Source organism: Oryx dammah, unplaced genomic scaffold (genome assembly GCF_014754425.2).
Source record: "Oryx dammah isolate SB20612 unplaced genomic scaffold, SCBI_Odam_1.1 HiC_scaffold_2, whole genome shotgun sequence".
In the NCBI taxonomy this organism is placed as follows: Eukaryota; Metazoa; Chordata; class Mammalia; order Artiodactyla; family Bovidae; genus Oryx; species Oryx dammah.
In genome coordinates, this window is record NW_024070186.1 from 12,004,691 (window position 1) to 12,019,883 (window position 15,193).

Consider the following 15,193-nt stretch of genomic DNA (forward strand, 5'->3'; position numbering starts at 1 on the left):
GGCTGAGCTGAGATTTAGGCTTTGGGGGCCCTCCCAGCAGGTTGGTGGGAGAGGAGCAAACGGGTGGGCGAGGGACCCAGGCTACAGAACTTTCTGGGAGCTGACCTGGAGAGGCTCCCACGCACAGGCAGGACCTACCCCCTTAGGAGGACCCTCCTCTGTGCCGTCTCCATGGCCCCAGCCCACTGCCCCAGCCGGGGCTTATCCAGACACCCCTCACCTTGGCTCCTTTCTGGGTGGGAGTCAGTGCTCTGCCATCGGGGCCGAAGAACGTGCCCGGCTCTCCCTTCTCACCCTGGAATGGAGCAGCAGGTCAGAAGGCCAGCTCAGGGAAGAATGGGCCTTGCACCCCCATAGACTCCCCTTGGCACCAACTCAACACCCAAGGACAGGGAGCCATGAGTGGGGCCTCCACTGGTGCAGGGAAACAAGCAGAGGGAATGCCCAGGCCCAGCCCCTGTCCCCAGGCCCCTCCCCGTGAGCAGTCACCGTGTGACCCCAGACGGCCCCTTGGGGCTCCTCACCTTGGGTCCCGGGATGCCCTGCTGGCCTTTGGCGCCCAGGTCTCCCTTTGGCCCGGCTGGTCCCTGTGGGGAGACACAGAGGGCTTTCCAGAACGCCCCTGCTCTGGACCCACAGCCCAACCCCAGACGCCTGCCTGAGACCCCTGGCCAGACAGGGGCTCCTGCTTCAGTTCCTTGGCCTCATGGGCTCCCCCACCCCCAGCGCTGGGAGGACTCATGCACCCCCAGAGGTACTCACGGGCAAGCCAGCAAAGCCCGCACGGCCCTGCGGAGAGAGGACAGTCAGGACTCCCCCTGGGAGAGGCTGCCCACGCCCAGCCCATCCCGGGGTGCAAGTACCTCGGGGCCTGGCACGCTCGCCAGCACTCTCTGTCCACAGGTCAACAGAGCCATGGAGAAAGAAGGAAGGGTACCATGTTTACTACGACGTTAGCCACAGAGACCCATGGAAAGTCAGCATAAAGGAAATCCTCCCGAGGTCCCTGAGATGAGAAGTGAAGCCCCTTCCACCTCCGGGAGCCTGCCTCCCGCACCAAAGAAACTGCCCGGGACCCTGGGGCCGGGGGACAGTGCCCCACCCTGGGGGGACATGTCAGAGCAGGAGCAGGTGACGTGCAGACAAATTGCATGAGCAGTGGGCAGCTCCGGAAGGCCCGACCTCCACCCGAGAAGCCCTGCGGAACCAGCAGAATGGGACCCCATGTCTCTGGGGGTTGTCCCATGGGGGAGGACTGGAGGCCCTGATGACTGCAACCAGCCCTGGGGGGCCAGGCAGAGCGTGTGCCCACCCACGCAGGTCCTTACATCCTGCTCCGACACGTAGACGACAGGCCCTGGGGGTCCAGGGGGTCCCGGGAGTCCTGGCTGCCCCACTCCATCCTTCCCTGGGTCTCCCTGGAAGAGAAAGCCAGTGATCCACACTTGCGTTTTCTGTGGGGGGTGAACTGCAGCCCAGCTGGCACTCAGGAGGGCTCCCAGTGCCCACGGGGTGTGTGAGGAGGTGCCTGGAGGCTGAGCACAGTGGTCTCGAGAGTGGCCCCCCACCCCAGGCAGGGCAGGCTCTGAGCCTGGATTCCCCACCCCAAGTCTCCAAGGCCGCATGGGTGGGCCTGGGGCAGAGGACAGCAGCCCTGGTCCTGCCATGCACTAGCCAGCCCATCCATCAATTCCCACAACCCCCCACACTCACTTTCTCTCCCTGAGTCCCCTTTTCTCCTTTTGGTCCCTGTGGAGAGAGAAAGGAAATAGTTTATCATACACAGAACATGAGCCCCGCTTCCTGGAGACCCCGGGCCTCTGGGACTGGCCTTGAGTGAACACGTGGAGTTTTTCTTCACTGACCATGTGGGGCCTGAGGTGGGGTGTTAGCTATGCAGGAAACTTCTCTGGCAGCCTGGACCCCCAACTCACGTCCCCTGGAGCTGGGGTCTCTGGTCCCCGTGGGGACACAGATACACGCTGGGGCGCTAGCTCTCATCCCTGTGTGGCGACCTTGGGGCTGTCGGCCCTGCAGCCCTGGGCGGTCCCTTACCTGGGGTCCAGCTGCACCCTCTCTGCCTGGGAGGCCGGGGAAGCCAGGTGCTCCGTCCGCTCCAACTTCTCCCTTCAGGGACACAAGGAGAGCATGCATGTCAGCCAGGGCCCAGTGGACATGGTGTCTGGAAGCCACAGTGTCTGGGAGCTGGCCAGCCCGTGGTTTCTAGGGGTGATTCAACCTGATCAGCCTCCTCAGGAGCACCAGGGGGGCAGGGGTCAGAGGCCTCTATGGCAGAGCTGAGATGGGAGGGAAAACCTGGGGCACCTCAAGTGGGTGGATTTGGGGGTGGTGGGAGGACGATGCTGGGCCTGGTGTGGACCAGCCAAGCCCTGACCTCAGCCTGGGGGCCCCTCCCTGTCCCCAGACCAGGGCTTCTCACTGTGGATTTCCTGATCCCGAGGAAACGTTCTTACCTTGCTCCCTGGTGGCCCCACAGCTCCAGGATCCCCCTGAAGTGGACAAAGGGTTTTGTGGGGTTTTGAGCACTGCCCACCCGCTGGGCGGCACCCACCCCTCCTCCAGGGAACCACTCAGGTGTCCCTAGACCGCAGCCCCAGCTCATATCTGAGGGCTGGGACCCTGTGCCCCCCACAGGCGGAGTCCCAGCATGGATGGTGCGGCAAGCCAGGCCACTGCGCCCCTCTGAAGAGCAGCCGCACTCAGCGGACTATCACAGCTTTAGAGAGGCAAAAATTGCATCCTCCTTAAAAAGCAATTCTTTGAACTGTCCCAAAGGCTTGCAACTCAAAGCAGAATGCTCCAGGGGACTGGGTGGCAGGTAGGAGCTGACAATCAGTGGACCCTGCACAGCCAGGAAGGCTTGTGTGCAAGGGGCGGGGGCCGCTGTCCTCCAGGGACAGAGAGAGGCGGCAGAGCCAAGTGAGGATGACGGCGAGAAGCAGCCAGGTTCTGCCCAGCGCCACCCACTGCCCCGGGCTGGGGGTTCCTTCCCTGAGCCCCACTCCCTCTCCCCTCCAACGGCACAGACCTCAGACACGAGGAGCCAGGGGTCTGGATCCCCGCAGTCAGAAGGATGGCAGGGCCACCGCCCCCTACCCCAGCCGTGGGCACTACTTCCCCATTAAATTTTCTTGTATTTTGCAAATTCCCCACAAGGAACTCCAGGCTACTGAGCAGTGGCTCCTGGCAGCTGCGAGCACCCCCAGGCTAACAGATCTCTCACTGACCTTGACTCCGGGCGTGCCAGGCGGTCCCTGTGGGGGCAGAGAAGGAACAGAGCCCAGTCAGGGCTGCTCCTGCCCCTGAGGGTGTAGCCTTTCCCTACAAGAAAACCAGCCCCTCCCGTGTTCACGACTTTTAACAATCATGGAGGAAAATGGCATTCATCAACAGGGACCTGCACACCCCCATACTCCCAGAAGTGGTCTGTCCTTGGCGCCACCCTGCAGATGACGAGCGTTGAGTCACCCCAACACAAAGAGACTTGCACTTTATTAATGAGAAACAACGCTGCCATCCAGCTGGCTGGTTCAACCTCACTTGAGGGTCTCCATCACTGAGGCCATGCAACAGCCCACGGACCCCTCCGGGGTCAAGGCGCACTGCAGCTCTGTCCCTGGATCTAAAGAGGGGACCCCAGCCCCTGCAACCCTGCCTGGTCACCTTGGCTCACATTTCACCTGATGCCAGGCAGCCAACCACTACTGCCCCAAACTAAGCCTCTCACCACATAAAGGGGAAGGTACCAACTTAAAGGGCAACACTGCTCCACTCCCCAGTTAGCCTCTGTCCAAGTGAGGCCCCTCAAGCGGTGGTGCCCGGTGCAGGAGGCCTGATCCGCCATCCCCTCACTGGGCTGAGCCTGCAAGGGCCCAGCTGGACACAGGTTCCAGGCCCCCCAGGCACTCCCAGTGGGGCCTATGCTGGCTCCTGAGGGAAGGGAGTCCCTTCTCTGCCCATCCCAGGTGTCCTGTTCCCTTGGCGAGCCCCTTGCATGTCTGTCTGGTCTAGGCCCCGGTTATCTCTGGACACCAGGCTCTCAGCTCGACCTGATCCTGACCAGTGCACACGTTGATGGTGCAACGAGGTGGAACAGCATAGGACTGGCCCCATCTTTATTTAGTTAAAGTTCTGCTCAGGTCAGAAACGTGGCACAAAGTTAGAGCCATAAGGAGACGTGGGTGGGCATTCCTAGCAAGAACCATCTCTAGGGCCCAGCCCGCCATGCGGTCATTCAGTTCCACCACCAGTGGCACTTCTCACACTGGAGACTTAATTCCCTCCCCGGTGGCCTGGGGTGGACAGTGTCCTGGATGCAGGCAGCTCGCCGCCCCTCACAGGGCTGCTCCTGGCCCCCGCCAGAGGCCAGTCCCGAGGGCGCCCTGCCCCCAGGAAGTCCCGTCCCCAAGCTGACCAAGCCCAGCTCTGGCGCTTACCTGCAGCCCGTCGGCACCTCGGGCTGTTGACCAGAAGGGGCTCCCGGAGCCTTCCATGTCATCCTGGAGGAGAACACAGGGACCCTCAGGTCCCTTTCTCACAGGAAGAGGCCTGGGCCCGCCCCCAGAGAGGGTGGCTTCTCAGGGCGGGGGTCACCTGTTGTAGGGCTCCTGCCGGGTAGGGTCCCGGGACCCCAGACACGCTGGGCTATAAATGTCCCCCCATTCCACACTCTGAGGCCGACCCGCCCGTCCTGGGCGATAGACACAGCCAGGGGCTCCCCTGTGAAGACTCCGCCCCCCGCCAGCTGAGACAAGCCCAGGTAGGGGCGGCACCACTGTTGCTCCAGCAGTGCCAGTCAGCGTGGGTGTCCAATGGCACGGGGAGCCAGGAGCAGCGGGTACTCACAAACCCTGCGGCGAATCCTGGGCCTGGGGGCCCCGGGGGGCCAGGGGGCCCTGGCGGGCCTGCGGGTCCGGGGTCTCCTGCCAGGCCTTGCTCCCCGGGAGCGCCGATGGGGCCAGGGTCTCCCTTGCTTCCCTGTGCAGGTGGAGAAAGTTGTCACCCTCAGCTTCGGGTGTCACTAAACCCCAGGCACCCCAGCATTCTGGGTGCCCCGGCCTCATCCTGCATGTGTTTTCCTCTGAAAAGCCAGGGGATAAACAGCCCAGCAGGGGCTGTGCAAATCCCATGGCACCTTTGTGCTGACCCCACGAGACCCTGTCCACTTAACATGGAACCACCACCAAGTGAGAGTCCCAGACAGTGCCTGAGATGCTCCTCCAGGCCCTCGGAGCTCAGCGTGCGAGAAGGGGAAGCGCCACTAGAAGGAGCAGGCAGGGGGGTGGTACCCTGCTACGGTCAGGGCGGCTGGGGGGCAGCCACTGGAGCGCCTGCATCTCACTCTAGATGCTTACTCGCATGTGCTCTCAACTCCGAGTGGACCCTGCACTCAAGCGTCTAATTCTAGGGCCTAGGGTCTCAGCTACAATGGACCTGACCTCACCTCTGCTGAATTTCACCCCCGGCTGTGCCTTTCCCCACCCTGGAAACCTCACCAGCTTTTCCTGGTTATCGCTGAAGCCTGTACCTGTGCACGTGTGTGTGTGTGTGTGTTTATACACCTGCATTTCCATTTTGAAACCGGTCCCTCCCTCCAGGCTCCTCCTGACCGTCTGTCTAATCGCTTTCCAATCCCACTGGCATCCTCCCCTGCTCCCCACGGGTTTCCCCAGTGGACAGGCCTGGAGCTTCACCACCTAAGCAGCATCCTGGGGACAGGCGCTCACACCTGGGGAGGCGTCGGATCAGCGCCCGCTGGTCCAGCTCACAGATGGGCTGGGGCCTCGGGGAGGGGGGCACAGTTATGGCCATGGGGGTGTGGACCCCCCCGGGACCGGCTGTGTGTGAGAGCACTAGGGACCTGCTCTGGACACACTGGGGTCCCAGCAGCATCCCCTCTCCCCTGCAGCTCCTCTGCCCACAGTCCCCCGGCCAAAGGCCCCATCCCTCCTGCAACTCCCCCCCGCAGCTCCTCCCCCATCCCCGCAGTCCCCACCCCCCTCCAGTCCCCCTCCCCACTGCAGCCTCCTTCTCCCCTGCATTCCCCTATCTCGTGGGTTTGGCTGAGTTACCAGCTCCTGAGCACATGTGCTCTCACACTAGACTAGAGCTTGGGTGGAAACAGTCTTGCAGGACAAATGTGGCACCTACTGCCGGGCAGTTCAGGACTGGACCCCACGATCAGTGCCTGAGGGTTGACTCTCCTGGCTGCCATGCCCCCAACCCACACCCTTGCCCGAGTCCATCCCACTCAGGTAGAACAGCAGCACCAGGCTTCATCTGTACCTTGGGTCCTGGGGCGCCCGCCTCACCCTGCAGGAGGAGAGAGCAGTTACTCCACAGTCGGACCAGGAACTTCATCCCAGCCCACCGACATTCTCTAAAATTTCCAGGGTCTCCTCATTGCCCTCGCACAACCCTGGCTCTTCCAGCCATTGTCCGCCCCCTCCCCAACTTCAGATGGGAACGGAGGCTCCGGGGGAGGCTCAGTCTTGGGGGGCAGAGGTGACCTCGCTGCCCAGTGGTGAACACCGCCCTCCCCACACACATCCAGAAGGAGAGTCCTTCTAGCTCAGTAGCTGCAGAACTCTGAGCACAGAGGGTTTCCCTAACACCAGCTCCTCTGCTGAGCCTCAGATAGCCGAGTTCTCAGGAAGGATTGAAGGATCATGGGGAGTGTCATCTCCATATGACTGTGTGGGCTCGTCCCCAGATCCACCCCCCAAAGCCATGTGGAAACCACAGGCCCAGTTACAGGTTTGTGCAGCCTTTAAGTTTCTCTGTTACTAATGCAACCAAAATACAAACTTGAAATAAAATGTTCAAACCATCTAAAGCGTCAATATTCTTTAAAACTCTTAGGCCAATCACTGTTATGAATACATAGCATGAACAAGGTCCTGGGTTTTTACAGAAGCCCCAGCAGCTGGTTCTCAGCCAGCGAGAGGACCCAGGGCTCCCCGGCTGCCAGGCTGTGATGACCACAGCTCCCAGGCAGACTGAAGTCCTACGGCCTCTGGCCTGCCATTCCTCCTCCCTCGTGACCTGGGGCATTGCCATCCAAACACCCACACGCTATGGAGCTAGGTCAGCACCCTGGGCACTGGAGGAGGGACTCACGAGGCTGCCTTTCTGTCCAGTCAGTCCTGGTTGTCCGTCTCTTCCTGGAGTACCTGGGGGTCCCTGGCGAGAGAGGAGCAGAGTGTGGGCAGATGGAATTCAGTCACCAAAAAGAATTCATGGGTCAGCAGATGACCATCTGTGTGTCCACAAGTTTCCTGGACAACACCCGAGATGCTCCTGGCCATACTCTCAGGGGACCCGCCTATGGAGCACATTTGAGGGCACTTGAATAACTTTGATCAGGTTTTATTTCTTCCACGTTTTTAGTTTAATTTGAACTGTCAGTCAAATTGTGGAGGATAAGCAGGGCGGCCAGCCCCACAGGGAGGGGGTAGCCTCAGGGGTTGAGGTTGGGCTGCTTGTGGACTCTTGGCAAAAGGTCTTCAGGCCTTCTGGAAGACAACACAAGGTACTCAACTCTGTCCCTGAGCATATTTCTGGTGACAATCAGACTGCACACACCTGGTTCCTGTGACCCAGCCTCAACAACGATGCCCCCGGGCCCCCGCCTGGCCACGGTGCAGTGGCCCCTGTGCTGGGGGCTGGGGCAGCGGAATCCTGAGGCCCCTGTGCACAGCGAGTCGGCCAAACATGGGCCCCTCTTGGCCCCCTGCTCTCCAGGCAGCAGGGCCCACTCCTGCCCATGAGAGTAATCCCTGGAAACGGCCTCTGCCAGGCCAGCTGACCTGCGTGTGGCCAGGGAGGTGAGCAGCCTTGCGTACAGTCACCTGCAGCTCGGCACCCAGAACCACGGGGCTGCCCACTCAGGCCCCTCCCACCCGGGGGGCCCAGAGAAAGGAGCCCCCCAGGAGGGTGTGGGGGGTGGGGAGTACAGAGCTGCTGAAGGGGACGTATGCCAACATTCACTGTCCCTCGCAGGCCTGGACGTGAACAAGGGCGGACGAGAGCAGGCAGGCTTACCGGGGGCCCTGGAAGCCCAGGCAGCCCATCCCTCCCAGGCACGCCGGGCAGGCCTGCGGGTCCAGGGACGTCCGAGCTGTTCATCCCAAAGCGGCCTGGCTCCCCTGGCAGGCCTGGGACACCAGGGGGCCCGGGGGGGCCGGGGAAGCCTCGAGGGCCCTGGACATGGAAGAACACAGCATGGTCACTGCACACAGCACCAGCTGCGGGTGCCCCGCCAGGCCTCACACCGCACCACAGGTTCCACTGGCGCTGGGGGACCGCAGAGTCGCGGCCACCACAGCCAAGGGACACTCACGCGGAGGCTCTCCAGGTCGCCGCCAAAACCGGACCCCTCCATGTCGATGAAGGTCTGAGGAGAGAGATGAGTCCGCAGGGGCCCAGGCTGTCCACCTCCAGCCACCAGTGAGGCAGCAGCCTGGCCAGCGCTGGGCTTCCCTGAGCATGGCCCCTCACCGACAGCCATGCAGGACTTTCCTGCTGACCCCCAGCCCCACTGCATAACGACCCCCACGGGGGCAGGAGCTGAGTCTCTGGGCCTGGACGCCCGGGGGAGGGCAGGTCTGGACTGAGCAGCACGGCCTCAGGAAGCTGAGGTCTGCAGGTGGGCGGGAGGCCCCTCTGCTGGGACAGGGCCGACCCTGAGGTAGGAGAAGCAGGACTCACCAGCCTGTCAGGTTTGAAGGAGGGCCCTGGGGGCCCTGGAGGCCCCTGGGGTCCTGGGGGTCCCCTCGGTCCGACTCCAGGATCCCCCTGTGAACAGAAGACCCAGTTATACCAGGGTGCGTGCCCCCACGTTGGGTCAGGATGGAGAACAGCACACGCCCCCCACACCCATCCTGGTTACCACTCACCTTCTCGCCCTTGGGACCCACGTCTCCTGGGGTTCCTGGGAAGCCCTGTGGCCCAGTGTCCCCCTGGAAGACAGAGGCCAGGCAGCTCGGTCAGGAGAAGGCCCTGTGCCTTGTCCCCGGCTGAGCCACCACCAATACGTGGCTTTGTGCCCACAGAGCAGTGCAGAGCAGACGAGGTCGGGTCCCCAGGGGCGGTGGGGACATCATGGGGGCTGCAGGTGGGCACCACCGACCTCAGAGATGTGATCCCCTCCAGGGAGCGGCGCCCCACAGAGGTGACCACAGCGTCCTGTGCACACCAGGCTGGAGGGCAGCACCCTGCCTGTCACACGTGTGCTGTGGGGGCACTGAGGACAGGAGAGCCGCGTGTGCACTGCCCAGGTGAGTGGGCTGAGTCGAGAGGCCTAAATTGCCCTCAGTGTGACTAAGAGCCCAGGGCTCTTCTGATTCAAGGCCCAATGCACCCTGATCCGGGAGCTACCTAATCCAGGCATTGGACCCTGGATTCCACACACACATACACGCATCCCGCTCTGCCGAGGCCCCCACCACGACTGAGCCGAGCTCCAGCCTCAGGTGGGAAGAGGCTCCTGCAGGACATCCCCCCACCCCCCGTCCCTCCTGAGTCTCTCTTGAGGCTATGAGTCTCCCTTAATCCCACGAGCCTCCCAGGCCTCCTCATCACCGTTCGCTAGTCTGTTGTTCCCTAAATCTTTGTCTGAACCTTCATGAGTCATTTTACTCGGCTTCTTGGAAGTCGCATTTGATCATTTTTAAAATCCAAACAAGCTCTGACCCGTGGGCAGGCTGGCGAGCCCGCCAACCCTGCTGCAAGCGTGCCTCGTCTTCTCCGTGTGCTGCCGCCACCCACACCCAGGCTGCTCCTCTGTCAGCTGTCTCGTTTCCTCTAGAATCTGAAGCTTTACCTTTCATTTCTTTCCTTTCCTTTGTTCCTAGTAGTCTACACGTCTCAATACACCCGCTTAACTTTATGTTTTTTTATCAACAGTTAAACTTACATTTTGTTAACAAAAGGTAAATTTCATTTTCAAAATATTTTGAAACCTCTCCAGTAGGTTGAGTTAAAAAAATCCCAGGGGTGGGGAAGTGGAGAGCCAAAGGCCTCCTGTAAGCATCGCAGATAACACAGGTTCTGAAGGAAAAGGCAACTTACGGGCTTCCCATCTTCACCAGGATCACCCTGGAAGGCAGGAGAGAACCGTTAGTGACAGAAAATTACAGCCCTGACCCTACCCTGAGCTGAACACGCAAATGGATTCCAGCCCCCCAACCACCCCCCAGAGTGCTGACGCCCACGGGGCTGGGAATTTTCCGTCTGTCCAGGGCACTGCGTCCACACCCCCTGGCCCCACCTCCCGCTCCACCCAGGGAAGGAGGCTGCAGTCTGGGCCCAGGACCCGGCGCCACCCCCGCCCCGACCTGCCCAAGCCCCACCCCCAGATAGACAAAGGGGAGACGGTACTCACAGGCTCACCGTCCCTTCCAGGGGTGCCGTCCTTCCCCGGGGGTCCCGGGGGCCCCGGGGGCCCAGGGGGTCCCTGTGGTCCAGAAACAGGCTGTGCCTCGTGGCTGTCTATGGCTGGGCCTGCAGGACCTTGGGGGCCGATGGGGCCAGGGGGGCCCTGAGCACCGGGCTCTCCCTTCTGCCCCTTCAGGCCTTGCTGAGGACAAAGAGCAGAGGGTACAGGCTGGGAGGGAGGGACACACACACTCACCTGCATCCCTGGCTTGGCCCAGGTCACACAGAGGGCACAGACAGGTAAGGGGACGTGCAGAGTGGCCGTGCTTGCGGACACACAATGGGGGCTGCCACGGTGGTGCGGCCACCAACACAGGTCTGCCAGGCATCACCCACCCCGCCCACGTGCTCTGACTGGGGACCTCCCCAGCCGTGGATGCCCAGTACTGCCGGAGACCCCAAGTGTGGGTACAGGAAGGGGCACAGAGGGCAGGCAGGAGCCAAGAGCTCCACCAGGGTCCCCAGGGAACGGGGTCCCAAGGAGCAGGACTCCAGGGAACAGGCCCCCAGGGAGCGGGGTCCCCTGGGAACAGGTCAGGGGCACTGACTGCGCTGGGGACTCTGTGGTTCTGAGTCAAGGAAGCCTCACCTCTTTCACGCTGCTCCCAGGGCTCCAAACATTCTCGTCCCACGTGCCGACTGTGCCCAAGCTGGGGAGGGTCTGAGCTGGGGGAGGCAGAGGTGGCCGTAAGACCCTCTGCAGGGCTGCCCGCTCACCCGGCGCTAAGCCCCGGCCGGGTTCCCCGAGGATACACTCTTCTCCAGATGAACCATCTGAGGGGTGGTAGCACCCCCACGACCCTCTTGCCCGGAGCGCCAGGCATCTCCTGGGAGCGCGGGCCTCTGAGAACCTGACCCACATGCGGGAAGTCAGCGCTGTTCTGTGCGGTGACCTAACTCAGGTCTCCATGGGCCCAGCCTTGTCCTTGTGGCTTCTTTGGGGAGATGGTGATGGTGAACATCCCAGGATCTACCAGGGGTCTGCCCACAGGCCAGATCTGGTCAGATCCAGCCTCGGCCCGAGCCAGGGATGGTTCCCACAGAACCCATCAAAATACACAGAAGAGCAGATGTAGAGTGAGCACCCGCGGCATGGACGCCCGCAGCGTGGACGCTCTCTGTGTGGACGCCTGCGGTGTGGATGCCCGACCCCAGCAGCTCACCCTGCTCGTCTCCCTGCCCGTCTGCAGTTCCTCTCCACTGGGTACAGGATGGTGCCCCCTGCTTTGTGATGGACAGCACTTTTGGGGTGGACTTTGAGGCTGTTCCCCTAAAGCTGTCACCCAACGTGTCAGCATCATGGAGTCAATTAGAAAAGAGGATTCAAGCTGCGCTCTGACAACCTGCCTCCTGAGGGTCTGCCCTTGCTGGGTCCTGATCACATTCTGACAGAGCTGGATGCTGAGCCTGGGGTTGGATGGGACCTGGGGCCTGTGAGCTGACCATGGACAGGCCCACTCAGGAAGGGCTTGCCTTTCCAGGGTCCCACAGCGCTGAGGGCCACCTGTGCCCTTGCCAGAAGAAACTGGGGTCACGATCTCTGTGCCCATGACCCCTGTGCCCACCTGCAGCCACCTCTGGGTTTGCCTTGCTCAGTAAGGGAGCCACCCAGTGCCTGCTGAGGGCCCTGTTACCTCAACCAGGGACTCATCAAGTCACCAGTTGACCACTAGAGGGCCCCTACACTGCCCGAGATGGCCCAGGGAGGAACCCTCCCAGGTGTTCAGTATGGTTTAAGGCAAAATTAAAATTCCCGCCTCAGAAAACATTTAAAAGCGGCAAAACATCACTCAGAGAAAGTAAAGACCTAAATAAGCCAAAGGAGACAGATCCCTGAGTGCGGGGTCAGAAAACTGGACATTAGCTGATGTCCAGGCCCAGCCCCACACTGACCGGCACTGTCAGTAAGGATCTGAAATTCATACAAGGTGCAAAGCACACAGAACACCGAAGTGGATTCGTGAAGGAAGAGCAAGGCGAGAGGATCCACACCACCTGGGCCAGGCTTATCATAAAGTGATCAGCCCCCCGTGAAACGACTGTGAAGACACTGAGACAGGGTCCCTACGGAGCAGAGTCCAGACACACGCACAGCTGTGCGCAGCAAAGCCCCGGGGCGATGCAGGGGCGGGCAGACGCTCCTTCCAGCAAACATGTTGAAGCCCCCTGCAGAGCCACCTCCGTGGGTCAGCGCCCCAACTGAAATCTAAAACTGTGCCAGCCTCTCAGACATGACGCTTACACTGAGACCCATAAAGACAGACTGATACGGGGGCTTCCCTGGAGGTCCAGCAGTTAGAACTCGCACTTCCCTTGCAGGGGCGCGTGTTCATTCCCTGGTCAGGGAACTAAGATCCCACAAGCCGTGCGTGCACGCTAAGTCGCTTCAGCGGTGTCCGACTCTTTGTGACCCTATGGACTGTAGCCCATCAGGCTCCCCTGTCCATGAAATTCCCCAGAAAAGAATACTGGAGTGGGTTGCCATTTCTTCCTCCAGGGAATCTTCCTGACCCAGGGATCAATCCTACGTCTCCTGAGATTCCTGCACTGCAGGCAGATTCTTTACCGCTGTGCCACTGGGGAAGCCCCACAAACCAAGAGACGGGGCAAGAAATAAAGAAAAGAACAAACAGATACACCTAATCTCATCAAAGTTACAAGCTCGTGCTCTTCTAAGTCATTTAACGAAATAAGAAGGTGAGCCCCGGACTGAGAGACTCTCCGGCAGAGGCGGTGTGTCCAGAGCACATGAACTCTCAGGACCAGCGTGCCCAGTAAAACAAAGGCGTGAGGTTGGGACAGATTCCTCACAAAGGAAGACACAGGCACAGCAGGTGCGCTCACAGAAGATGCCCCACGGTGCCCAGCATCAGCAGGATGTGAACTAAAGCCAAGGAGACGTGGCCACACTGCTGTCGGGACAGGTACAGCAAAAGGGCCGAGGTGCCAGGCACTGGTGGGGACCCACGTCCCAGGGAGGTTACATGGGGCAGCTGCCGTGGCAGTGTGTGGCAGTTTCCCTGTGACACACACTCCTGCCACTCCACCCAGGTGCTGACCCACGGCAGATGGAAGCATGGGGCCACAGACCCTGCACACAAACCCCACGGCCACCTTTCTGTAACAGCCCCAAGTGCCCACCTACCCAGAGAAACTTGACTTGGCCACAAGACGGTGACTCTCAAAACACTGATGTTGAGTAAATGGGTCAGACAAAGTCCTGGATTCCCTTTAAGTAAAATTCTAAGAAGTGCCAACATCTGCAGTGACAGAGCAGGTCAGTGGCTGCCCGGGAATGGGGGTGCGAAGTGGGGGGTCTGCAAAGGGGCTTACAGAGCCTTCACATCTTGCCTGAGGCGATGGTTTCAGGGGTGGACACGTAGGTTGAAACTTCTCAAATTGTGTGTTTCAAATATGTGCAATTTCACATACTACTATGTATAAAATAGATAACTAACAAGAACCTACTGTATAGCACAGGGAACTCCACTCAACATTCTATGATAACCTATATGAGAAAAGAATCTGAAAAAGAATGAATAAACATACACGGATATTAACCCCGCAATGTACATCAACTCTATTTCAATAAAATTTTTAAAATGTGCAGTTTATCATATGTTGATTATACTTCAAAGCAAAGGCAAACCAAAAAATAAAGCCAGACCCATCATGGAGCTATCAAGGGGTCTGGGACGGCCCTGACTGGGGCCCCAGGCAGCAGAGCATAGCAAAGCGGGGGTGGGGCATGTGCCTCACTCGCGATGCTGGGGCTCTGGCAGTACCCCAAGTGGCTCTGTGACAAATGTAACAAGCACACACGCCCCGAACACAGGACCTGACCACAGCGGTCAATTCTCTCATCTGTTCTCTCCTGCTTCTAAGTTGGCTGCATCAAACATGTAATATTTCAGTAATTTTTAAAAGTGATAAATCTCTTATCCAAAATTTAAAAAAAATCTATACAATTTTCTAGAGCTACTGAGTGTTGCAAACAGAGCTCTACAGGTGTCTCCCTAAGGCCCCGGTTACCCACCAGACACTGACCTGGGCACCGCTGTGAAGGACTTTGGAGATGTTAGTAACTAAGGACCTGATGTTACAGTGAGTGTGTCCTCGGTTATAGGGGTGGAACCCAGTCATCACAAAGGCCCCCAAACCAACGAGGAGGCAGGAGGGGAGGTCGGGGACCCAGAGCAGGAGAAGGACCCCCCCGACAGGGCTGGGCCAGGACCGGAGGAACATGGTGGTCTCTGGGACCTGAGGACGACCCTTGGCTGGCAGCGGTGAGGAGCCTCGGTCCTGCAGCTGCTGGGAGTGGGATCCTGCCAGCTCCCTGAGTGGGAGAAAGCCAGTTTCCCCAGAGGGAAGGCAGCCAGGGGCACAGTACAGGATGCACTTCCCCCCCGAGACGGTGAGGGAGCCTCCGGCCCTGCCACGAGAACTAACTCCGTGGGCACCTGTCACACCACGATGGGCGGCTGTGCACGAGCACGCATTCCACTTCCCAGCGTGTCCCAGGCGTCCAGGCCTGAACACCCTCTGGCCCCAAATGCTGCTCAGCTCCACAGAGGTCCAGTCAGAGGTGCCTTTGCCCCCCTCAAAACCAGCTCCCGTGTTCTCCTGGCAACCCCCCTGCCCCCAGGCTGGGGAGTGGCAGCACCCTCAGGATGGTCCTGTAACCCCCAGGAAATGAGAAACAACACAGGGAGACTGCGTCCATGAGGCAGCAATG

General features: G+C 60.2%; 1 protein-coding gene across 5 annotated transcripts in view; it reads right to left on the reverse strand.

Moving 5' to 3' along the window:
- Positions 1-15,193, reverse strand: part of COL18A1 (collagen type XVIII alpha 1 chain) — a 94,185-nt gene that overhangs the window by 11,881 nt on the left and 67,111 nt on the right. For all 5 annotated transcript variants that reach the window (XM_040264921.1, XM_040264911.1, XM_040264901.1 and 2 more), the window contains 20 exons: positions 11,048-11,124; positions 10,406-10,600; positions 10,093-10,119; positions 8,919-8,981; positions 8,731-8,817; positions 8,363-8,416; positions 8,065-8,223; positions 7,141-7,203; positions 6,307-6,333; positions 4,867-4,998; positions 4,458-4,520; positions 3,249-3,275; positions 2,475-2,510; positions 2,056-2,127; positions 1,714-1,749; positions 1,329-1,418; positions 864-893; positions 763-789; positions 525-587; positions 221-295 (listed from right to left, as the gene is read on the reverse strand). In XM_040264921.1, coding sequence (XP_040120855.1) covers positions 221-295; positions 525-587; positions 763-789; positions 864-893; positions 1,329-1,418; positions 1,714-1,749; positions 2,056-2,127; positions 2,475-2,510; positions 3,249-3,275; positions 4,458-4,520; positions 4,867-4,998; positions 6,307-6,333; positions 7,141-7,203; positions 8,065-8,223; positions 8,363-8,416; positions 8,731-8,817; positions 8,919-8,981; positions 10,093-10,119; positions 10,406-10,600; positions 11,048-11,124 — 1,403 coding nt within the window. The remainder of the gene's footprint in view (positions 1-220; positions 296-524; positions 588-762; positions 790-863; positions 894-1,328; positions 1,419-1,713; positions 1,750-2,055; positions 2,128-2,474; positions 2,511-3,248; positions 3,276-4,457; positions 4,521-4,866; positions 4,999-6,306; positions 6,334-7,140; positions 7,204-8,064; positions 8,224-8,362; positions 8,417-8,730; positions 8,818-8,918; positions 8,982-10,092; positions 10,120-10,405; positions 10,601-11,047; positions 11,125-15,193) is intronic.